Here is a 16,775-nt window from a genome sequence, read left to right as displayed (position 1 = left end):
TTCTCTTCCATAGCCGTTACTAAGTGAATATTGACGCTTCCACGTTATGCTGATAGTTTTCTAAATCTATGAAGATGTCTAGTGAAAGCAGATATGCAATTTATTGACGCCACAACACAGTACAGACTTGGATACACATAATTATCCCAAATACTGATCAATAAAAATGTCTGTTAAACACAAAACACTGCTCTGTTGTGATTGTTTACAGCAAGAATGAAGGCACTAACATGGCAGCCGTTCTAAAACCTGGGCCCACTCTCTATATGATTCTGGTTGGGGGTAGTGGGCTTTTTTTGGGTGAGCGCATTGTGGATCTGTTGTACTACTGGCAGGTGTGGCCTGCCTCCTGCTGCTGCACCATCTCATCTATGCGTCCCTGCCATGTGTCAATGGTGGTGAAGATCTGGGCTGAGGTGATGGGGTACGTGTAGCGCTCCCTGTCCATCCCCTGCTTGTCAATCATCACCATGTTGAAGTTATTATGGGAGATCTGGAGTAATAACCTAGACAACAGCCATCAACACTTCCATCAGGTCAAGGCTGAACACACAATGGTCAGTCTGAAGAATGCTGTGTAAATTAGTTGTAGGTTTGTTATGAATGATGATGGTGTGTGTGTGTGTGTGTGTGTGTGTGTGTGTGTGTGTGCGTGCGTGCGTGCGTGCGTGCGTGTGTGTGTGTGTGTACCTGAGTTGTAGGGCCAGCCCTGGAGGGATAAGTCTGTGGCGGATACGGCCGATCTGTGCTGGGTAAATCCCCACCAGCTCAATCATTGTCACATGCCTGAGGTCCAGACCACACTGGGCATGCTGGAACACGCACGCACACACACACACACACACACACACACACACACACACACACACACACACACACACACACACACACACACACACACACACACACACACACACACACACACACACTAATATCATAAACACACAAATAACATTGTACACACACTAGCACAGAACATGAAAATGTACTCACATAGACATTTCACTGAATCTATCACCTGGACAGTTAAAGGCGAGGTTGGAATGACTCACAGCATATGACAAGAGCCACCTCTTTCGTGACACTTTTAAAGGTCAGGCCTTTAATAGCTTTTTATGGCAGAGAACCCTCCAAACAGCCTGAATTTACAGAGAGCACTGGCCTTTTTTACTCTGCGCCATGACATTTTCTGTTTAGCAGGAACTGTGGCACTACACACCCCATCAGCACAACCACTTCAAACACACGCATTCTGCTGCGGCGCTCAATAAGCAGAATTATACCTACGCTCCCACTCAGTCTCTCCTTTCACTCAGCCTCCCTCCCTCCCTCTATCCATCTATCCCTCCCCCCCTCCCTCCCTCCATCCCTCCCTCCCTCTGTCCCTCCCTCCCTCCCCTCCCTCCCTCTATCCATCTATCTATCCCTCCCTCCCTCTATCCATCTATCCCTCCCTCCCTCTGTCCCTCCCTCCCTCCCCTCCCTCCCTCTATCCATCTATCCCTCCCTCCCTCCCTCTATCCATCTATCCCTCCCTCCCTCTGTCCCTCCCTCCCTCCCTCTATCCATCTATCCCTCCCTCCCTCCCTCTATCCATCTATCCCTCCATCCCTCCCTCTATCCATCTATCCCTCCCCCTCCCTCCCTCCGTCCCTTCCTCTCCCTCTATCCATCTATCCCTCCCTCCCTCTGTCCCTCCCTCCCTCCCTCCCTCTATCCATCTATCCCTCCCCCTCCCTCCCTTCCTCTCCCTCTATCCATCTATCCCTCCATCCCTCCCTCCCTCTGTCCCTCCCTCCCTCCCTCTATCCATCTATCCCTCCCCCTCCCTCCCTCTATCCATCTATCCCTCCCCCTCCCTCCCTCCGTCCCTTCCTCTCCCTCTATCCATCTATCCATCTATCCCTCCCTCCCTCTGTCCCTCCCTCCCTCCCTCTATCCATCTATCCCTCCCCCTCCCTCCCTCCGTCCCTTCCTCTCCCTCTATCCATCTATCCCTCCCTCCCTCCCTCTATCCATCTATCCCTCCCCCTCCCTCCCTCCGTCCCTTCCTCTCCCTCTATCCATCTATCCCTCCCTCCCTCTGTCCCTCCCTCCCTCTATCCATCTATCCCTCCATCCCTCCCTCTATCCATCTATCCCTCCCCCTCCCTCCCTCCGTCCCTTCCTCTCCCTCTATCCATCTATCCCTCCCTCCCTCTGTCCCTCCCTCCCTCCCTCTGTCTCTCCCTCCCTCCCTCTATCCATCTATCCCTCCATACCTCCCTCCCTCTGTCCCTCCCTCTCCCTCCATCCCTCCCTCTATCCATCTATCCCTCCCCCTCCCTCCCTCCGTCCCTTCCTCTCCCTCTATCCATCTATCCCTCCCTCCCTCTGTCCCTCCCTCCCTCCCTCCCTCTATCCATCTATCCCTCCATCCCTCCCTCCCTCTGTCCCTCCCTCTCCCTCCATCCCTCCCTCTCCTCTGTCCTCCTTCCTTGCCTCTCTCCCTCACCTGTAGGTCAGTCATCTGGAACCTGTAGTAATGATTGGCAGCTGTGGGAGCAGAGATGATGAGGAGACGTCGTTTCTCATAGAACTGGTCCAGCAGACCCGAGGCCGTACGCACCCCCACGTTGATGTTCATAGCTGTGACATGACATGACATAATAAAACACTATATACCATTGCATCATATCACATCATCATGTTTTATGAAAGTCAATTATGTTCTTTTTGTAAACACTTGAATTGCAATTGCCAATACAAAAATATATACATTTATTTCATTGCTTTTTTACTCTGTACTGGTCTTGTTGCTAGAAGCATTGCTAGCTTATGATCCAGAGCGTATAAGAAGTGCTATGTGGAGCGTCACTATATTACACAATACAATAGAAGTATAATACACCTCTATTCGAGATTATAAACTGGGTGGTTCGAGCCCTGAATGCTGATTGGCTGACAGCCGTGGTATATTTAAGCAATAAGGCATGAGGGGGTGTGGTATATGGCCAATATTCCATGGCTAAGGGCTGTTCTTATGCACGACGCAATGCGGAGTGCCTGGATACAGCCCTTAGCGGTGGTATATTGGCCATATTTACATTTACATTTAAGTCATTTAGCAGACGCTCTTATCCAGAGCGACTTACAAATTGGTGCATTCACCTTATGATATCCAGTGGAACAACCACTTTACAATAGTGCATCTACATTTTTTAAGGGGAGGGGGGGTTAGAAGGATTACTTTATCCTATCCTAGGTATTCCTTAAAGAGGTGGGGTTTCAGGTGTCTCCGGAAGGTGGTGATTGACTCCGCTGTCCTGGCGTTGTGAGGGAGCTTGTTCCACCATAGGGGTGCCAGAGCAGAGAATAGTTTTGACTGGGCTGAGCAGGAACTGTGCTTCCGCAGAGGTAGGGAGGCGAGCAGGCCAGAGGTGCCTTATTGCTATTATAAACTGGTTACCAATGTTATTAGAGCAATAAAAATAAATGTTTTGTCATACCCGTGGTATACAGTCTGATATAACACGGCTGTCAGCCAATCAGCAATCAGGGCTCGAACCACCCAGTTTATTACAGGCCATATACCACAGGTATGACAAAACATAATTTTTTACTGCTCTAATTACGTTGGTAACCAGTTTATAACAGCAATAAGGCACCTCGGGGGTTTGTGATATATGACCAATATACCACGGCTAAGGGCTGTATCCAGGCACTCCGCGTTGCATCGTGCTTCAGAACAGCCCTTAGCTGTGGTATATTGGCCATATACCACACCCCCTTGGGCCTTATTGCTTACATAACCCACATAAGTATGTGTCACAGGCAGTGCTGGTCGATTTCAGAGCAGGCGCTATTGATCTTCTGGATCTCTGTGATCGATCGACAGCCCACCCTGGCCGAGGGAGACATGCCCATTTTCACCTCCAGTGAACCCCTCAGCACACCTGACCACCGCTTCATTACTGCTAAACACAACATGGTGGATGTGTCATGTACGTTTGTGTGGTGTCTGTGTGTGTGTGTGCACAGAAACGTACCTGCACAGTTGGTTTCCGTGCCGACCAGGTGAGACCATACTGGCACACCCTCGCAGCGCTGCCCTGCAGCTCATACCCTCCTGTACACTTGAACTCACAGGTTGCTCCATAGTTATTACCATCGCTATCACACTTCATAAAACTGTTGTCTGGAGGGGTCATGGGGCTGCAGCGACGCACTGGTGGCACAAAACAGATTCAGAAAGCCACTTTCACAGGAAAAATGTGTAAGTTACGTGATTGTTCCTTCAAATGTCAGAACATTGCCCCAGTAAATTTCAAACTGGCCCTAATGTTGGGGGGTCACCTCGTACTCTGACTGAGAAGCGGCAGCTGCCCTTATTCCCAGCGCGGTCGTAGACAGTGTAGGACATCTTATGGAGACCCTCAGGGAAGTGTCCAGGAGGCTTCCCTTTCAATGTAACACTGTAAAAAGCCTCAGTCAAAAAAGATTTACCCTACTATTACTGCTGCTACCCTTTTTAACTTTCTGAGAGTCAGATAAACTGATGGATACTATTGTTATCTGCGTGCAGTTTGAAGGAAGTTGCTAACTTCCGCAATGTTGTGCTAACACTAGTTAGCAATGGCACATGAAACTACTTTCAGACTGCACGCATGGACATACAAATGGCATCCATGAGCTTATCTGGCTCTGGGTAAGTAGAACATGGGCTTAATTGCCAAAATCTCACAATATTCCTTTAATGCTACATGTTAAAGGAAGGGGTTAAGGGTCGGGGGTCAGACTGACTCGGTGAGGATGCCGTCAGCCGTGTCCTTGCCCTCTGGTGTGTCCCAGGTCACCCTGGCTGTGAGCCTGCTCGGCTCTGCTGTCTTCTCCTTCAGGTTAGGACACTTTATTACTGGGACGTCAACATCTACCAGAGAGAGAGGGGGGGGGAGAAGTAGAGAGAGGGGGAAGTAGAGGAGAAAAGGAGATTTCGGGAGACAGAGACAGGAGAGAAACAGGAAGAGAGAAAAATAAAAAGGAAAACTGTTCTCACAACCTGTTCTCTGATCTAAATCACTCAAAAAGTCCAAATCGGACTTTCTTGGACAAAAGAACATGCAATATGATGTATTGTCTTGAACGTCAATGATACATTTTTGCGTCTCAGGCTTAGCCACACACACACACACACACACACACACACACACACACACACACACACACACACACACACACACACACACACACACACACACACACTTCAGCCATGCTTATAATTACATAAACACAGTCATTGAACATCTACTTTCCCTGTGAGATTGCTAGTTGTCTGCTGGGTGTAATTTGCTGGTGGGGATGAGGAGGGAGGAATCTGAATCTCACCATATCCATCGTCAGTAATGAAGACAAGCTACAGTGAACAATGTCTCCACAACTGCATTAACAAATCACACACCACCTTAATTAAAATGTGTTTGCATACGAGATGCTCCTCCAGTTGTTCTGAGACTGGGATTGTCATAGTTCATAGTGTGTCATGCTTGAGCTACCAGCACAGGCTTATGGTTACTCACCCTTACACTGTGTGTGTGTGTGTGTGTGTGTGTGTGTGTGTTTGTTTGACTTAGATCTTCATTAAACCTGTCTATAATTACGCCTCTTTCCCACAGCGCAGTAAGTCATTAAGTCAGTCAGGATTCAGAGTGAATGTGATTTATCATTCAATTGATCCCAGCCTATATGCAGCCTATAAACTGTTAAACTGTGTGGGGGTTGGAATTAGGATGTGGCTAAATTCAATGTGCTTTTGACGTGGAAAACTCAATAATAATCACATAGCTACAGACACACACACACCACAAACACACTGTACATCTCTAAATGCACGCACGAACACACACACACTCTCTGACTCACCCACACAGATGCTCTCTCCTGAGGTCCAGGTCTTGTGGTACTGGCAGGTGACAGTATTGGGCCCCTTCAGATTGTATCCAGGGGAGCAGAAGAACTCACAGCGGGAGTTAAGGTAGGAGCTGTCTGAACACTTATAGCCCCTGTTCACAGGCATCTGCAGCTTAGGACACCGGATCTCTGACAGAGAAACATCAATGAATAGTCCATACATGTCTGATTGTCAGGTAGCTGGTCAGTTAGCTGGACACACACCTTTATTTTTGATGTAGAGGTGTGTGTCCAGTGATGTTGTGTCTCGCCAGTAGTACAGGTGTGTGTGTGTGTGTGTGTGGTGGTCTCACCCCTGCAGGCGTAGTTCCCTGACCAGTGTTTGCTGGCCAAACACACCACCTCCGCGTGTCCATGCTGCATCTCGTAACCCTTCTTACAGCGGATCTTACAGCTCGATCCCATCACGTTCCCATAGTATTCCCCGCCGGGACTCCGACAGCTCACATCGCCGTGCTTCACCTTGATGGGGGCGCACCAAGGGGTCCCTAAACAGGGGTGGGAAGGGAGTGAGAGGGAGAATTACAATGCATTCGGAAAGTATTCAGACCCCTTGACTTCTTCCACATTTTGCTACATTACAGCCTTATTCTAAAATTGATTAAATAAATGTTTTTCATCAATAATCTACACACAATACCCCATAATGACAAAGCGAAACAGGTTTTAGACATTTTTGCACATTTATAAAAAACAATAAAAACATAAATACTTTATTGACATGCACTGTCCACTGTGGGACCTGATATAGTCAGGTGTGTGCCTTTTCAAATCATTTCCAATCAATTGAATTTACCACAGATGGACTCCAATCAATTGTAGAAACATCTCAAGGATGATCAATGGAAACAGGATGCACCTGAGCTCAATTTCGAGTCTCATAGCAATGAGACTATGAGACTCGAAATTGAGCTCAGGTGCATCCTGTTTCCATAAAGCGCGATGGTGCAGCTGTAGACATTTTTGAGGATCTGGGGACCCATGCCAAATCTTGAGGGAGAAAGGGAGAAAAGGTTTTGTTGTGCCCTCTTCACGACTGTCTTGGTATGTTTGGACCATGATAGTTTGTTGGTGATGTGGACACCAAGGAACTTGAAACTCTCGACCCGCTCCACTACAGCCCCGTCAATGTTAATAGGGGCCTGTTCGGCCCTCCTTTTCCTGTAGTCCACGATCAGCTCCTTTGTCTTGCTCACATTGAGGGACAGGTTGCTATCCTGGCACCACAACGCCAGTTCTCTGACCTCCTCCCTATAGGCTGTCTCATTGTTGTGATCAGGCCTACCACTGTTGTGTTGTCAGCAAACTTAATGATGGTGTTGGAGTCGTGTTTGGCCACACAGTCGTGGGTGAACAGGGAGTACAGGAGGGGACTAAGTACACAACCCTGAGGGGCCCCAGTGTTGAGGATAAGCGTGGCAGACGTGTTGTCACCTACCCTTACCCCCAGAGGGAGGTGTTAAGTCCCAGGGTCCTTAGCTTAGTGATGAGCTTCGTGGGCACTATGGTGTTGAATGCTGAGCTGTAGTCAATGAACAGCATTCTCACATAGGTGTTCCTTTTGTCCAGGTGAGAAAGGGCAGTGTGGAGTCTGATTGAGGTTGCGTCATCGGTGGATCTGTTGGGACGGTATGCGAATTAAAATGGGTCTAGGGTATCCGGGAGGATGCTGTTGATGTGATTCATGACCAGCCTTTCAGAGCACTTCATGGCTACCGACGTGAGAGCTACGGGCGGTAATCATTTAAACAGGCTATCTTCGCTTCCTTGGGCACAGGGACTATGGTAGTCTGCTTGAAACATGTAGGTATTACAGACTCAATCAGGGAGAGGTTGAAAATGTCAGTGAAGACACTTGCCAGTTGGTCTGAGCATGCTTTGAGTACACGTGCTGGTAATCCATCGGTGTGAATGTTGACCTGTTTAAAGGCCTTGCTCACATCGGCTACCGAGAGCGTTATCACACAGTCATCCAGAACAGCTGGTGCTCTCGTGCATGCTCTGGATGACTATGTGATAACGATCTCGGTAGCCAATCTGAGCAAGACCTTTAAACAGGTCAACATTCACAAAGCCGCGGGGCCAGATGGATTACCAGGACGTGTAATAATCGTGAGGGATAAAGATTTGTCAGAAGAAAACTAAAGTTGCCTCATCTTTCCTCTGCCACCTGGACCACTCTATCCATCCCTCCAACGCTTTTGTAAAGATTCCTTTAGAGAATGTGAAGTTTGAGGGGACACCAGGTTCGTATTCCAGGGAAATAAAATCTGCAGTGCATTTCCCGCTGGCTCGGAACACACACACATCCTTGTACGCACACATACACACTCTCAAACACACACTAGCCCAGGCTAATCTCCAGCTGGACAGGAGCTGGTGTGTGTTTGTGTTGGCTATATCTCCTGAGTAAGAGAACACAAAACTATGCATCTCTACAGAGGAGAAAGAGTTTGGTTTGGCCTAGAGGGTAAGGTTCCATGTCCAACTGACCTCAATGAGAAGTTGGAAGTTAGTTTGACATAATTGTGTCAGTTTGTAAAACACAGTGAACGGATGCAGAATATCGGCATCTTGTGGAAAGAAAATGAACCCAAGTGTAGACATTACATTGCTCGGCTATTCAAATAACAATTTTTCCCCCATGTTTTTAAAAAGTAAAAAGTTATTGCTTTGAGTGTGAGAGCATGTGGCAGCAGAGCTTGATCAAAGCATTCACCTCCACTTCTACGAGCATACGTGTCTTCATCATCTCCATAGACATAGTAGGCCGATCCTGGGAAAATATGAGGGAGAAGAAAGCAGTTAGTTACCAGGCAAGGAGAGAGCAAGGCTGTGTTCAGGATAAGAGTAGGGCTGCATTCAAAGGGTTTAGCAACGTTTCAAAACATGACGTAGGCCTCATACTTGAGCAAGAGTTGGTTTGGATTTTACTTGTGTTTTGCAAGAGGGAATTATTAAATCAAGGCTATCACTGTTGGAGAATATTGCTGAACTATTCCTCCAAAGAGAACCCCAGGTTGGACCATAAGAGAGATCTCTTGAAAAGGGGTGGCAGGTAGCCTAGTGGTTAGTGTTGGGCCAGTAACTGAAAGGTTGCTGGATCGAGTCCCTGAGCTGACAAGGTAAAAATCTGTCATTCTGCCCCTGAACAAGGCAGTTAACCCACTGTTCCCAGGTAGGCTGTTGTAAATAAGAATTGGTTCTTAACTGACTTGCCTAGTTAAATAAAGGTTACACAACACACAGAGAGAAGATAAACCCCATGGGAGCCTTTCTCCCCAGCAGGTTTGCTCTTAGTGAAACTTTGCTCTAAAACCAGTGGTGCAATAGCCACCTCACACTGGGTTCACATTCAGTAAGCATGAATGTGACCCAGGGTGTTGTTGTGCGGTCACCAACATACTTACTGTGATGTTGGTTTCCTCTTCTTCTTGGTCACTGATATGAGAGAGATAGAAAGATGACAGCAAATAATGGCCTTCAATTGCTTTCACCTGTCAAGTTCTTTGATAATAGTTGTCAAAAGGAAAGAAGATAAGAGTATTGGGACATCACTTGTCAAGCAGACAATGCTTCACTGTCACAGCAAAATTACTGCATGATCCAGAACTTTCTGCTTCAAAATTAAACATAACCATTCAATGGAAAATAAAGGAAGAGTGGCATGAGGGAGAGAGAATGGGTGATAGAAGAGAGGAGATGGGGAGAGAGAATGGGTGATAGAAGAGAGGAGATGGGGAGAGAGAATGGGTGATAGAAGAGAGGAGATGGGGAGAGAGAATGGGTTATAGAAGAGTGAGGAGATGGGGGAAAGATAATGGGTGATAGAAGAGAGGAGATGGGGAGAGAGAATGGGTGATAGAAGAGAGGAGATGGGGGAGAGAGAATGGGTGATAGAAGAGAGGAGATGGGGAGAGAGAATGGGTTATAGAAGAGTGAGGAGATGGGGGAAAGATAATGGGTGATAGAAGAGTGAGGAGATGGGGAGAGAGAATGGGTGATAGAAGAGAGGAGATGGGGAGAGAGAATGGGTGATAGAAGAGAGGAGATGGAGAGAGAATGGGTGATAGAAGAGAGGAGATGGGGGAGAGAGAATGGGTGATAGAAGAGAGGAGATGGGGGAGAGAGAATGGGTGATAGAAGAGAGGAGATGGGGAGAGAGAATGGGTGATAGAAGAGAGGAGATGGGGAGAGAGAATGGGTGATAGAAGAGAGGAGATGGGGAGAGAGAATGGGTGATAGAAGAGAGGAGATGGGGAGAGAGAATGGGTGATAGAAGAGAGGAGATGGGGAGAGAGAATGGGTGATAGAAGAGAGGAGATGGGGGAGAGTGAATGGGTGATAGAAGAGAGGAGATGGGGAGAGAGAATGGGTGATAGAAGAGAGGAGATGGGGAGAGAGAATGGGTGATAGAAGAGTGAGGAGATGGGGGAGAGAGAATGGGTGATAGAAGAGGAGATGGGGAGAGAGAATGGGTGATAGAAGAGAGGAGATGGGGAGAGAATGGGTGATAGAAGAGAGGAGATGGGGGAGAGATAATGGGTGATAGAAGAGAGGAGATGGGGAGAGAGAATGGGTGATAGAAGAGAGGAGATGGGGAGAGAGAATGGGTGATAGAAGAGAGGAGATGGGGAGAGAGAATGGGTGATAGAAGAGAGGAGATGGGGGAGAGAGAATGGGTGATAGAAGAGAGGAGATGGGGAGAGAGAATGGGTGATAGAAGAGAGGAGATGGGGAGAGAGAATGGGTGATAGAAGAGTGAGGAGATGGGGGAGAGAGAATGGGTGATAGAAGAGGAGATGGGGAGAGAGAATGGGTGATAGAAGAGAGGAGATGGGGAGAGAATGGGTGATAGAAGAGAGGAGATGGGGGAGAGAGAATGGGTGATAGAAGAGAGGAGATGGGGAGAGAGAATGGGTGATAGAAGAGTGAGGAGATGGGGGAGAGAGAATGGGTGATAGAAGAGGAGATGGGGAGAGAGAATGGGTGATAGAAGAGAGGAGATGGGGGAGAGAGAATGGGTGATAGAAGAGAGGAGATGGGGGAGAGATAATGGGTGATAGAAGAGAGGAGATGGGGGAGAGAGAATGGGTGATAGAAGAGAGGAGATGGGGGAGAGAGAATGGGTGATAGAAGAGAGGAGATGGGGGAGAGAGAATGGGTGATAGAAGAGGAGATGGGGAGAGAGAATGGGTGATAGAAGAGAGGAGATGGGGAGAGAGAATGGGTGATAGAAGAGAGGAGATGGAGAGAGGAATGGGTGGGGGAGAGAGAATGGGTGATAGAAGAGGAGATGGGGGAGAGAGAATGGGTGATAGAAGAGAGGAGATGGGGAGAGAGAATGGGTGATAGAAGAGGAGATGGGGAGAGAGAATGGGTGATAGAAGAGAGGAGATGGGGAGAGAGAATGGGTGATAGAAGAGAGGAGATGGGGGAGAGAGAATGGGTGATAGAAGAGAGGAGATGGGGAGAGAGAATGGGTGATAGAAGAGAGGAGATGGGGAGAGAGAATGGGTGATAGAAGAGAGGAGATGGGGGAGAGAGAATGGGTGATAGAAGAGAGGAGATGGGGGAGAGAGAATGGGTGATAGAAGAGAGGAGATGGGGAGAGAGAATGGGTGATAGAAGAGAGGAGATGGGGGAGAGAGAATGGGTGATAGAAGAGAGGAGAGGGGGAGAGAGAATGGGTGATAGAAGAGAGGAGATGGGGGAGAGAGAATGGGTGATAGAAGAGAGGAGATGGGGAGAGAGAATGGGTGATAGAAGAGAGCAGATGGAGGGAGAGAGAATGGGTGATAGAAGAGAGGAGATGGGGGAGAGAGAATGGGTGATAGAAGAGAGCAGATGGAGGGAGAGAGAATGGGTGATAGAAGAGTGAGGAGATGGGGGAGAGAGAATGGGTGAGGGGAGTGACCAGCTGAGGACGTCATGGACCCCAGCCCAGTATGAATCTGTCCCCTGTTCTGAACCCTTGAGGGACATAACAGACAGAGAAGAGTTTCACTCCTGCTACAGCCACAAGTTCTCCGCCCTTTGGGTGTATACGTCAGCCACATGTCTATCAATGGCTGTCTGATATTCTAATTACATTCTGTCACTGAGACGTGAGTGTCGGACATTCCTCTCCTCAACGTGGCTTTTCTGTCAAACGAACACGACCTGTCTGGAACAAATCACAAGGGTTTGATGTTCCTCAAAGGGGAATTCTTTCACCGCTGCGGTCTGAGGAGAAGCTAGATGACTGCTGCAGTGCACCCTTCTTTACTTTGTGCCTCCAGCTCTGTCAACACACACACACACACACACACACACACACACACACACACACACACACACACACACACACACACACACACACACACACACACACACACACACACACACACTGCAGTTTTAGCAGTCAGATCACACTGCTATTGAGGACATCCTCACACAGACTTTGATCCGATTTAGCTGGCTGAGGGGAAATCTCAAGCTTGCAGACAATTCGCTGCCTACAGTGAGGTTGTATAATATGACCTTACATAGTACAAGCACCCCACAGCAGAGAGCACATGGAGCTGCACATGGAACTGCACATGGAACTGCACATGGAGCTGCACATGGAGCTGCACATGGAGCTGCACATGGAGCTGCACATGGAGCTGCACATGGAGCTGCACACGGAGCTGCACACGGAGCTACACACGGAGCTACACACGGAGCTACACATCTCTACTGGGCTTGGTTATGGAGCCATAACAACAGATAGAGTCAAGCTAACACAAACATAGGCCTTCATTTCTGTCTCTACTGAGACTGTTCTACAGATTGCTATCCTGCTTCAATAATGAATGTTCTGCTTGGAAAACCTAATTTCCTAGTTTTGTTTTTCCGTAATAAATACACTCCTACATGGGCCCTACTGACATACACCATACCAGCAGAGAGCCAGCACAAAGCCTATGGCAGGGGATATTTCCCCAGAGACAGAGCTCCACATGCACATCCTTAGAGACAGCCAGGTAGACTGTGTCAGGCGGTGGGTGTAGCTGGTGCATGAAGTCAGGAGCAGGAGAGCAGAGATGAGTGAACAACGCACTTTACTAGAGAAAATAGCACAAAGTAACAATGCCAATGTGCGAACAATAACTGTTGCCACAAAGCACGGGTGAAAACAGCACCCGGGAGAAAACAGCACCCGGGAGAAAACAGCACCCGGGAGAAAACAGCCGGAAACGTACCGACCTGAACAATAAACAATCACACACAAAGACATGGGGGAAACAGAGGGTTAAATACATGACCAGTAATTGGGAAATGAAAACCAGGTGTGTGGGAAACAAAGACAAAACCAATGGAAAATGAAAAGTGGATCGGCGATGGCTAGAAGACCGGCGACGTCGACCGCTAAGCGCCGCCCGAACAAGGAGAGTCGTGACAGACTGACACTCACATCCCATCCAGGGAACTGCAGCAGAGGGCTTAACACATTATTATAGACTGTCAATCTCTCTCTCCCTCCCTAAGAGATCTTACAATATCTTACAATAAAGCTGACTCCAGAACAGCCAGCGGTAAAATAACACTTTGATTGACTTGAAACTATCTCATCCACATCATCAACACGAGCCAGCCTTGAATACAAGCTGATGTGCTGAAAGGTTGACAGTATAAAGGTTCCTTTTATTACTTATTTCCCATTTGGTTGACATCAGTGAGTGAATACAGGCTAGATCCTGATCATACAAGTTCAAAGAAAGAGACAACTTACATCCACTCCAAATGGTATGTCTCTCAGTAGCATCCCGACCCTAGCTCTCTCTTTCTCTCTCCCTCCTCTCTTATTTTTTCTTCTTCTCTCACAGTGAAAACGGCTCCTCAGAGGGTGGAAAGACGTCAGAGAGGACAGTGTTTATATATATACTGCTCAAAAAAATTAAGGGAACACTTAAACAACACATCCTAGATCTGAATGAAAGAAATAATCTTATTAAATACTTTTTTCTTTACATAGTTGAATGTGCTGACAACAAAATCACACAAAAATAATCAATGGAAATCCAATTTATCAACCCATGGAGGTCTGGATTTGGAGTCACACTCAAAATTAAAGTGGAAAACCACACTACAGGCTGATTCAACTTTGATGTAATGTCCTTAAAACAAGTCAAAATGAGGCTCAGTAGTGTGTGTGGCCTCCACGTGCCTGTATGACCTCCCTACACCGCCTGGGCATGCTCCTGATGAGGTGGCGGATGGTCTCCTGAGGGATCTCCTCCCAGACCTGGACTAAAGCATCCGCCAACTCCTGGACAGTCTGTGGTGCAACGTGGCGTTGGTGGATGGAGAGAGACATGATGTCCCAGATGTGCTCAATTGGATTCAGGTCTGGGGAACGGGCGGGCCAGTCCATAGCATCAATGCCTTCCTCTTGCAGGAACTCCTGACACACTCCAGCCACATGAGGTCTAGCATTGTCTTGCATTATGAGGAACCCAGGGCCAACCGCACCAGCATATGGTCTCACAAGGGGTCTGAGGATCTCATCTCGGTACCTAATGGCAGTCAGGCTACCTCTGGCGAGCACATGGAGGGCTGTGCGGCCCCCCAAAGAAATGCCACCCCACACCATGACTGACCCACCGCCAAACCGGTCATGCTGGAGGATGTTGCAGGCAGCAGAACGTTCTCCACGGCGTCTCCAGACTCATTCACGTCTGTCACGTGCTCAGTGTGAACCTGCTTTCATCTGTGAAGAGCACAGGGCGCCAGTGGCGAATTTGCCAATCTTGCTGTTATCTGGCAAATGCCAAACGTCCTGCACGGTGTTGGGCTGTAAGCACAACCCCCACCTGTGGACGTCGGGCCCTCATACCACCCTCATGGAGTCTGTTTCTGGCCGTTTGAGCAGACACATGCACATTTGTGGCCTGCTGGAGGTCATTTTGCAGGGCTCTGGCAGTGCTTCTCCTGCTCCTCCTTGCACAAAGGCGAAGGTAGCGGTCCTGCTGCTGGGTTATGGCCCTCCTACGGCCTCCTCCACGTCTCCTGATGTACTGGCCTGTCTCCTGGTAGCGCCTCCATGCGCTGGACACTACGCTGACAGACACAGCAAACCTTCTTGCCACAGCTCGCATTGATGTGCCATCCTGGATGAGCTGCACTACCTGAGCCACTTGTGTGGGTTGTAGACTCCGTCTCATGCTACCACTAGAGTGAAAGCACCACCAGCATTCAAAAGTCACCAAAACATCAGCCAGGAAGCATAGGAACTGAGAAGTGGTCTGTGGTCACCACCTGCAGAACCACTCCTTTATTGGGGGTGTCTTGCTAATTGCCTATAATTTCCACCTGTTGTCTATTCCATTTGCACAACAGCATGTGAAATGTATTGTCAATCAGTGTTGCTTCCTAAGTGGACAGTTTGATTTCACAGAAGTGTGATTGACTTGGAGTTACATTGTGTTGTTTAAGTGTTCCCTTTATTTTTTTGAGCAGTGTATATATATATATATATATATATATATATATATATATATATATATAGAGAGAGAGAGAGAGAGAGAGAGAGAGAGAGAGAGAGAGAGAGAGAGAGAGAGAGAGAGAGAGAGAGAGAGTGAGAGAGAGAGAGAGTGAGACAGAGAGAGAGAGAGAGAGAGAGAGAGAGAGAGAGAGAGAGAGAGAGAGAGAGAGAGAGAGAGAGAGAGGCCCAGGGAAATGTGCTCATCTGTGGGGACACAAATGCGCGCACAGGAACACGACCTGATCTAACGAGCACACGAGGGGACAGCTTTATTACAGGCCATACTGTTTCTAACTATCTTAATCTCCCCCATAGAAACAACAGTGACAGCACCGTCAACAAAAACGGAAGGGATCTTTTGCAGCTCTGTAGAAGCCTGGGTCTGTACTTTGTCAATGGTAGGTTACGGGGGGACTCTTTGGGGAGATTCACCTATTGCTCACCTATTGCTCACCTCTTGGCCACAGTACAGTAGACTATATGATCACAGACATGGACCCTTTCTCTCTCAGCTCATTCACTGTCAAGCCACTAACACCTCTGTCTGATCACAGCCAAATTACGTTGTTCCTCAAAAGAACAGACCTGGAAACAACCACACATTCACAGCCCAGTAAGCTGTACAACATCAGAAATTCATACAGATGGGCCCAAAACAGCACAGAAGAATACCAGAAAGCAACCTGGAACCAAAATATCCAAACACTCTTAGATAACTTTCTGGATACCACATTCACTCACAGTAAAGAAGGCATCAATCTAGCAGTACGAAACATCAACTATATATTCAGGCAAACGGCAAAAGAAGCACAATTGAAATTGATAAAAAACAAAACTAAAAAAATCACAGATGACAACTGGTTTGATGCAGATTGTAAAATTATAAGGAAAAAACTTAGAACTCTATCCAACCAAAAGCACAGAGACCCAAATAATGGTGAATTACGCCTTCATTACTGTGAGACTTTAAAACTCTATAAACGTACACTCAGAACCAAAAAAGCACAGTACAACAGCAAGCAGCTGACACTAATTGAGAAGTCCATAAACACAAACAACTTTTGGCAAAATTGGAAAAATCAAAAAAAATCTAAACAAGAGGAATTAGCAATACAAAATGGTGACATATGGACAACCCATTTCAAAACACTCTACAACACCGTTCAAATTGACACAAACGCAGAACAACGCCAAATCCATGAGAAGTTGAATGGATTAGAAAAAGCTATAAAGGACAATCAAAACCCATTGGACTCCCAAATTACTGACCAGGAGCTCTATAAGAAACTTCAGGCTCTCAAATTTAAAAAAGCCTGCGGAC

General features: G+C 47.6%; 1 protein-coding gene across 1 annotated transcript; it reads right to left on the bottom strand.

Annotated features, from left to right (window-relative positions):
• Window positions 1-325: 325 nt before the first annotated feature.
• LOC115160543 (sushi-repeat-containing protein SRPX) lies at window positions 326-8,710 on the bottom strand. The gene is made up of 9 exons (XM_029710709.1): window positions 8,686-8,710; window positions 6,240-6,434; window positions 5,899-6,075; window positions 4,783-4,909; window positions 4,336-4,454; window positions 4,035-4,207; window positions 2,495-2,656; window positions 691-812; window positions 326-506 (listed from the first exon to the last, which is right to left on the bottom strand). The coding sequence occupies exons 1-9, from the start codon at window positions 8,708-8,710 to the stop codon at window positions 326-328; spliced, it is 1,281 nt and encodes a 426-aa protein (XP_029566569.1).
• Window positions 8,711-16,775: the final 8,065 nt, after the last annotated feature.

This window comes from Salmo trutta, chromosome 24 (genome assembly GCF_901001165.1).
Source record: "Salmo trutta chromosome 24, fSalTru1.1, whole genome shotgun sequence".
In the NCBI taxonomy this organism is placed as follows: domain Eukaryota; kingdom Metazoa; phylum Chordata; class Actinopteri; order Salmoniformes; family Salmonidae; genus Salmo; species Salmo trutta.
The sequence above is the reverse complement of the archived record's forward strand: the minus strand, read 5'-3'. Positions and strand labels throughout refer to the sequence as shown.